Source organism: Nicotiana tabacum, chromosome 2, assembly GCF_000715075.1.
Source record: "Nicotiana tabacum cultivar K326 chromosome 2, ASM71507v2, whole genome shotgun sequence".
NCBI classification, from domain to species: Eukaryota; Viridiplantae; Streptophyta; class Magnoliopsida; order Solanales; family Solanaceae; genus Nicotiana; species Nicotiana tabacum.
The window spans coordinates 79,777,181-79,785,850 of record NC_134081.1 but is presented as its reverse complement, the minus strand read 5'-3'; the positions used below and the strand labels follow the sequence as shown (position 1 = coordinate 79,785,850).

The window sequence follows — 8,670 nt, the reverse complement described above, 5'->3', positions numbered from 1 at the left end:
AACCGGACTGGAACCCGGTAAAAATCCATGAACGGGTTACCGGGCTAGCCGGGTTCCGATGCACTCGTAGACCAAAAAAATCTGACCCCGTCCGGCACAACCCCTACCCCTTGCCGAACCGGACTGACCCGTGTTGAACAGGGGTATTAGTGGGCCAGCCCGGCCCGTTTAATACCTGAGTGGCTTTTGTTTCGGAATAATGGTCAAAATTCGAACTCTTGACTTCCACCTGGAAAACTGCATTGCTAAACCAGCGAGCCAATGAAAATCTTTAGTCAAGCGGTCTCATTTCATCTCTATTTAAGTGTTACTTTGTTTTGCATATTATTTTACATACATATTAATTAAAAAAGAAATCATCGACGAAGCGTGTTGTCGGATGTCATCGCTTCAATCAACGTGCTTCCGCCCTTGTCAAAGATCTTTCTTTAATTTGCATTTTCTTTACACTATTCACCGCATATCCAACTTGAAGAAAAAAAACCTTGTTGTAATACCTGATTTTTCTTTAGAGGTTAGAGTCGAAAATTTTAACATTCCTCAGTTCTAATCCCGGTCTCGCACTAGGACGCTTGGGCCAACTTGTGGTAATTACGTGTATTAAATATTTATATTAAATCAATAGATAATGAAATATATTTGTATATCGATATTTCCCGCTTAACTATAGGGTATGTAATATACATTTTTTATTTTAGTAGTGACTTAATTATGGTATATTAATATGATTTAGTATGAACATTATATGCAAGTTATATGTTTTACCTGATTTGGCCTACTTAACGTAAGACTTTCACGCTAATACCCAAATGATTGTAATAATACTGATAGGGGTGTTTGGTAGGAATTAGGAAAATAGTTGTATTAGTTTTGATATTATTAATTCTTTATTTGATAGTGTTTTTAACATATGCATAACTAACACATGTATTAGTTATACATCTTGCTATTCTTTAGGGTTAGACAGACTTGCCTTTTCAATGCCATACTTTTTATTTTAATACATAAATAAGCAAACATTTTTCAAAATCTTTTCAACTTTTGTGGAGGGTATTTTATAAACAGATATATTGTTTTTAAAAATACAATGTATATTATTTTTAATATATCAAATCACACAATTGAAAAATAATAATCTCAACATTACTAATTTCAGTATTATTAATATATCATATTCGTATAATATTTTTATGAAATATTATACAGGGTTTTATGAATTTTATGAAAAATACATTACGAACCGCGTAAGGAATTTATACAATTCATATATATATATATATATATACATGGTTTCCTTTTATTATTGCCTTTTTTGCACTAACATCCACCAATTATCTTTTCCTTAAAATTTAAAAATAAAAAAGCCTTTGTACTTTGTTTTCCGCACTTTCTCATCGTCTTCGCCTGTCTTAAAGAATATACTACTTTAGATTTAACGTTTCAGCTCACGTTTCTGCTTGACCAAACCAAAGCTTTAGTCAACCTTCTCTCCCATTTTGTTAAGAATAAATCAAATCAATCCCTCTACTTAAATTTCCAATCTTTGTTTCAATCTCTATCTGGGTTTCTTCTTTTTCCTGATTTTTTCTTTTATCTACCTCAGTTTCAGTTCATCAGCTCTTCTTTTTTGCTAGATCTAATAAATGGGTAATATCTGTTCAAGCAAAAGTAAACCTGAACAGTCAAATGCCAACGGCCACCACGGATCAGGAGGAGTTGGGCCCCATCGAACTGAAATTCAGTACACAAAATCTCCAGGCCCGGAATCTCAATTGCCTGTAAGGCCCCCACCAAGCCCAAAACCAGTTTCTGCACACGGTACAATTCTTGGTAAGCCATATGAAGATGTTAGGGTGCACTATACACTTGGAAAAGAATTGGGTAGGGGTCAATTTGGTGTTACATATTTGTGTACTGAAATATCAACTGGTCAACAATATGCTTGTAAATCAATATCAAAAAAGAAACTTGTTACTAAGGCTGATAAGGATGATATGAGGAGAGAGATTCAAATTATGCAACATTTGAGTGGACAGCCTAATATTGTTGAATTCAAAGGTGCTTATGAGGATAAGGGATCGGTTTATCTTGTGATGGAGTTATGTGGAGGTGGAGAGCTATTTGATAGGATTATTGCAAAGGGGCATTATAGTGAAAGAGCTGCTGCAACAATGTGTAGGGCTATTGTCAATGTTGTGCACGTTTGTAATTTTATGGGCGTGTTACATCGTGATCTCAAGCCTGAAAACTTTTTGCTTTCTGATAAGAGTGAAAATGCTGCTCTAAAGATTACTGATTTTGGGCTCTCAGTATTCATTCAAGAAGGTAAATTTTTGCTTTATAATTGTCCTTTTTTCTTCAAGTCGCTGACCTTTCCATGTAAAGCTAGTGAAGAATCTGTAAGGCTAAAAGCTTGATCTTTAAGTTCAGAAATAGGATTAAACATTTAGCTATAAATGTTAACTTTAGATGTGATCACGTTCACACGTGCACGTATTACTTACAACTATATCAATCTTGTATTATATCCTCCATTCAAGTGCCATATTTGATGTTTCTGTAAGTTAGTGGAAACATTTACATCTCTGATAGCCGGGGAAACATTTAAGGGGATCTTCTTAGTTGGATGTGTATAATCGTCAAGCATCTATGAATGCTCTTCATTGCTGATTAATGTCCTTTTTCACTAGGCACTTGTTGCACTGCATGGTCGGGTGAGAATGTGCAGTGAAAACCTTAGTATTAATAGAAAGAATTTGCTGCCGAATTTAATTGTAAATCGATTTGTAAAACTAAATATTGTACTCCCTCCGTCCCAATTTATGTGACACTCTTTCTTTTTTGGTCGGTCCCAAAATGAATGACACCTTTCTATATTTAGTAATAATTCAACTTTAAATTTCACTTCTTACCCTTAATAAAATGATTTCTAGCCATAAATATTTCTATTGTTTTATTTTAGACCACAAGTTTCAAAAGTCTTCCTTAATTTCTTAAACTTCTTGTCCAGTCAAACACTTTCACGAAAATTGGGACAAAGGGAGTACTGAGTAGTATTTTAGCATGATATGTTGATTATTCTTGAATTACTTCCCTTTAAACTTGGTTTCCTGGAACATGTCATTTTTACATCATCATGTAGGTGTATTCCCCATGTGGCGCTTGTTCAGCTTCTTTCTCACTCTTGCTTAGGAAGCCAGAATTTTAAACATGGTGTAATCCAAATGTTAAATTGTCTGTAAGTTTGTGAAACCGTAGTTGCATTTCACACACTAGTCGCATACAGATTGCATGTATTAGTAAGCTGATTTCTGATTACTTCAGTTGCGATGAACGCCTTCCCTTTTACAAATATGTTGAAGTACCGAGGCTTAACAGTTTCTTTGTGATTTTCTTATCTTCCTTACTAATGCTAACCTTTCTTCTACCTGCGGCTTTCTTTTCCTTTTGTAAATGGATATAAAATCCCATGCAGGTAAGTTGTACAAGGATATAGTTGGGAGTGCTTACTATGTTGCCCCTGAGGTCTTACAGAGGAGTTACGGCAAGGAAATAGACATTTGGAGTGCAGGTGTTATGCTTTATATACTACTCAGTGGTGTGCCCCCCTTTTGGGCAGGTAAAGTCATCCTCTCGCTTTTTGTTGTCTAAGATAATAACAGATGACAATTTTTGTCACTATCTAGGATTCAAGGACTTATTGTATCTTCGTTTGGTATGCAGAAACCGAAAAGGGTATATTTGATGCCATACTTAAAGGACACATTGACTTCGAAAGTGAACCTTGGCCCTCTGTATCAAGTAGTGCCAAGGACCTAGTACGGAAGATGCTGACTAAAGACCCAAAGAAACGGATTACAGCTGCACAGGTTCTTGGTATATGGCCTTTAAACTATAACTTATTTGATTTTAAGAACGCTAAGGATTTCAGTGCAGAGCCTCCATGTTATAGATTCAGAACTCCTTTCTGACATTACTGCACATATTTGTTTCTTTTAGGAAAAAAGGAATTGCATGTACAGTAGCCTGACCTGTTGCTTTCCATGCTTTTATGTCTTTCCATGCATACTCCCTCCTTTCTAGCAGTTAATCGTAGAAAACAAATTCAAGGCAGCACAAACTCTTTTAAGGCAACGTCACCCCTCCAGTTAGATTATTTTGCTTTATTTCACCCAGGCGGCCTTCCCACTTTCTTTCGCAAAACCTGTACTTTGTTTAGGTGTTTACTTTTATCTTCAGTTATGTTTGGCATCTTGAACTGGATTTGTTATTAAGTAAAGCACAGCTGCACCTTCTTGTTAAAGGAGTTGGACATTGCATAAACACATTCTCTTTCCTGTTTAATTTTCTTACACTGATAGTATAATTTTTTTTTTTTGCATAAATAGATTATTTAAAAGCTAATTACTAATAATTATGCATAATAATAGAATTAGTTATCTAAAGAAGAAAACCAATAACTAGAGCGGATATAGCTTGTTTCTTATTTTATGGGGCCAAAACACAAGGTCTTGCCACCAAAATTAGTTTATATGAAAATCAATCTTTTTCTTGGCCAGCGGTAGTTCTTGCTTATAGTTATAAATAATTATGCATAAAAATAGAATTAGTTATCTAAAGAAGAAAACCAATAACTAGAGCGGATATAACTTGTTTCTTATGGATTCAATAGCTTTTAATTCTCTTTCCTGCTTACACTAATAGTGTGATTTTTTTTTTTTTTTTTGCATAAATAGATTATTTAAAAGCTAATTACTAATAATTATGCATAATAATAGAATTAGTTATCTAAAGAAGAAAACCAATAACTAGAGCGGATATAGCTTGTTTCTTATTTTATGGGGCCAAAACACAAGGTCTTGCCACCAAAATTAGTTTATATGAAAATCAATCTTTTTCTTGGCCAGCGGTAGTTCTTGCTTACTTTTAAGATGTGCCAACTAATTTTAGTTTGGGGCAGCTTTACGCTCTGTTAAAAGAACCTCTCCCGGCTTCACAAACGCCATCATATATCTGGATCACATGATTTATGTTTGGGACAGGTGATAATACTGTCCTTGCTGCTATCTTTGGGGTTCCTTTGAGATACTTTATTTGTTTATTTTTTATAATGGGGTGTACAGTTAACCTGCATGCCCCTCGGCTTATCCACTAGCAACCTATTACAACCCACAAGTATAAGTGTCTGGTAAGCCTGCCCACCAATGTTGGGGCAGATGGACTCCCACTGGGTGTTATACCGGGATTTTTAACCTGGAATCTCCATTTTTTGTCCTACTCCTCAACAACTCACCTATGCCATTGGAGACTTCAAATAATAACCAGAGTACTCTATTATTTATATATATAAATCATTAAGTTGTTTTCAGATCCATTTTGTTACCAGTTATATTTATTAGTCATATCATTACGGCAGGAAGGATTACGTCAAAGTTGAGAGACGTGATATCCGTCGCAAACAGCTACAAAATTTGCTTGCAAACTAATTTTAGTCATTTGAATCCAATGCAACCTAGGAGAATTTATTTCGATGAGATAAAATAATTCATTTTGATGGCATTACGTTCCCATTGAATCATTTTCCTGTTAATGAGTAGTACTTTTTTTTAGTGATATGGTAAATCTTACCTTCCAAATTTTCTTTCTAAAGAGTCAAAAGTGATCCTGTCAAACTCCCATGGTGACACAAACTCCCAATCTCTTGGTTGGAAGGGGAGTGTTCTTGCCACTCGAGCATCCAAACCATTCCTTTCCTGTTAATGAGATTTTTTTTGGGGGTGGGGGGAGGGGTGGGGAAGCACTTGTACTCTCCATCTGCCAAGAATTTTGAAACTTGAAAATATAGAATGACGAGATGTGAAAACATTATCTATTTGCAGCTCAAATTAATAGGGGTAATTTTGCTTGCAGTTTCACCTTCGAAGCTTATTTTTTATTTGACACTGGGAATTCGTTCCCCTTTTTAAAATCCTGTTTCTTAGCTTTAATCATTTCTACGAAAAGACTTCTAACTGTTTTGTGCAGAACAAATATTTCAAAGATCAGAACCCACAACAATTTAGGCATTCATGGGCAAATGTACTCCTTGAGAACATCAAAAAAGACATGTGTTGCCAGTATAATTTGCTATGTCTTTTTCTAACCTTACTGCTGGTGTGTCTAATTGATAGAGCATCCATGGTTGAAGGAAGGTGGTGATGCATCAGACAAACCATTAGAGGGTGCTGTCCTTTCAAGAATGAAGCAATTCAGAGCTATGAACAAGCTCAAGAAACTCGCTTTGAAGGTAATCTTAGAATTTCTCAACTCTGCTTCGTTGGCTTTGTTTTCCTAAAGAAGACAAATGGACCACCTTTTTGCATGTACAAGTTACGTTCATTTTATCTGCCTTAATCTCACTTCGTTGCCTTCCTGTCAAGCAAATTATATGTGAAGAACATGATTAGATTTTAGCATGAGCACCATATCTTTTGTGAATTTGGTATGTCAGCTTTCTTACTCAAACTTGTGTGCATGATCATTTGCTTGAAAAGGATAAAGCTAGTCTGACCTTTTTTACATTTTTGTGTTTTTGTGAAAGGTAACAGTAAACCTAGTACACATTCTAGTCAATGTATTTGCTGTGAGTGATATCTTTTGGAATTGGTGAATTTGGTAAGTTGACATGCCAAATGTTTGTATCTATTAGCTGCTTTTTCTCCATGGACAACAAACTTACAGAAAGTCGACAATCATTTGTTTCAATTTAATACATGAACGTTCCACTACTATATCAAATTGAAACTGATCGTGTTTTAATATTCTGCGGGCCCGTGTGTTATCCCTACTTGGGATCCTGTGGTTGCGTGAGTATTCTTCTTCCTTCTGCAAGTAATAACGCATTGCATTGTCTGTCTTTTGGATCAGGTCATTGCCGAGAATCTCTCTGCAGAAGAAATTCACGGGCTCAAAGCAATGTTCCATAATATTGACACTGATAATAGCGGCACTATCACTTATGAAGAACTGAGGAGCGGATTGGCTAAACTTGGGTCAAAGCTCACAGAGGCTGAAGTCAAGCAATTGATGGAAGCTGTAAGGCAGAACAACTCCTAAATGTTACAGTATTAACCATTTCTTTCCTTCACAATTACTGAATATATGCCCGCAACAATATCTCATGTCTTGTAAACTTCAGGCCGATGTGGATGGAAATGGCTCAATTGACTACACTGAATTCATCACCGCCACCATGCATAAGCACAGGCTAGAAAGAGACGAAAATCTATATACTGCATTTCAGTATTTTGATAAAGATGGCAGTGGGTACGTACTGTGTGTATATCTAGTGTAAAAACATGATCAGACCTTTAGAATCCCAAGATCAGTCTTTTTCGTGTTAAAACTGTAGGTTCATCACAAGAGATGAACTCGAAACAGCTATGGAAGAGCATGGAATAGGCGATCCAGCCTGTATAAGGGAAATAATATCTGAAGTGGACACGGACAATGTGAGTTTTCACTGCTTTTCGCTAAATAGTTGGACTCAACCTTGCCACATATATGCTAATTCTGTCAAATTATTTTCAGGATGGAAGAATCAACTATGAGGAATTCTGTGCAATGATGAGAAGTGGAGTCAAACAGCCAGGCAAACTCTTCTAGTTGCACGAGTCTCCATCCACCAGGGAAAATTGCATGAACTACCAGAATTGCAACCATTACTTGTTGGGATGTTTTTATCTTTTCCAGTGGTGAACGTGTACATTAGTACTAATTTTTTTCCATCCAAAAGAGTCTTTGCTGTTCTGACTTCTGAGCGCTCTTTTTCCCCTTGTGTAAACTGCCTTAGTTTGGAGCTTGATTTGACCACTCCTAGTGTATGAAATGATCGTTCAATTGTTGAAGATTTCCCCTCATTTTTTGTTATTGAGTTTGTTTATCCATGATAATTGATATCCATTTTTAATGCATGTACACTTTACTTGCTGGACTCTACAACCTCTCCTTGGGCTCCCTTTGCTCTATGCCAAAGTTTCAATTCAATCACTTGAACAGAGGAAGTTGACCTACCTAATTGCTGGTTTGGGTGCGGACCATTGCATGCTACCCCCTTCCACTAAGATGTGTTTCTCACTTGCCTGCTTTTTGCAAGAATGTATTATGATGAGAATTAAAGCAGTAGGCTTAGAGACAATTTCGCTGCTGTTAGATTGTGTGGCAACGTCAGCAGAAAGGAGGAAAAACTAGGTTTCTTTTGTATAATAATTACTAGTATACATACCCGCGATGCGCGGATAATATTCAGAAAATAAACGACAGAAAATAATATAAGTAAAAAAATAGTAGATACATATGATACTTCTTTTAATTAGTTTGTCTTACCAATAAAAGAACTAATTTTACATATTACACTGATTTTAAGATGGAACTCTGTCTATGCAAAAATGAAAAAAAATTTGCAACCGAATAAATAGTTTTTTAAGTAATATACATGTATAAAAAATAAATCATATATTAATGAAATTACAAAAGTATAAATATATTTAGTAGAATTACAACCAAGATGAAGTGCATATTTTATTATCAAGGTGCAAGGTGTATGGGACATTAATAGACGTTTCTTTCTTTCTTTATTCTGTAATCTTTGTCTATTATCCATCTTTCAAATAAACCCCTATTATCCCAATT

The 8,670-nt window shown here is 35.5% G+C and overlaps 1 protein-coding gene across 1 annotated transcript; it reads left to right on the top strand.

The window, feature by feature from the left end:
- Nucleotides 1-1,356: 1,356 nt before the first annotated feature.
- LOC107806884 (calcium-dependent protein kinase 2) lies at nucleotides 1,357-7,908 on the top strand. Its single transcript, XM_016631157.2, has 8 exons — nucleotides 1,357-2,325; nucleotides 3,476-3,619; nucleotides 3,724-3,876; nucleotides 6,171-6,286; nucleotides 6,907-7,074; nucleotides 7,178-7,305; nucleotides 7,391-7,490; nucleotides 7,570-7,908. Exons 1-8 carry the CDS (start codon nucleotides 1,644-1,646, stop codon nucleotides 7,642-7,644), a joined length of 1,566 nt encoding a protein of 521 aa, XP_016486643.1. The 5' UTR covers nucleotides 1,357-1,643; the 3' UTR covers nucleotides 7,645-7,908.
- Nucleotides 7,909-8,670: the final 762 nt, after the last annotated feature.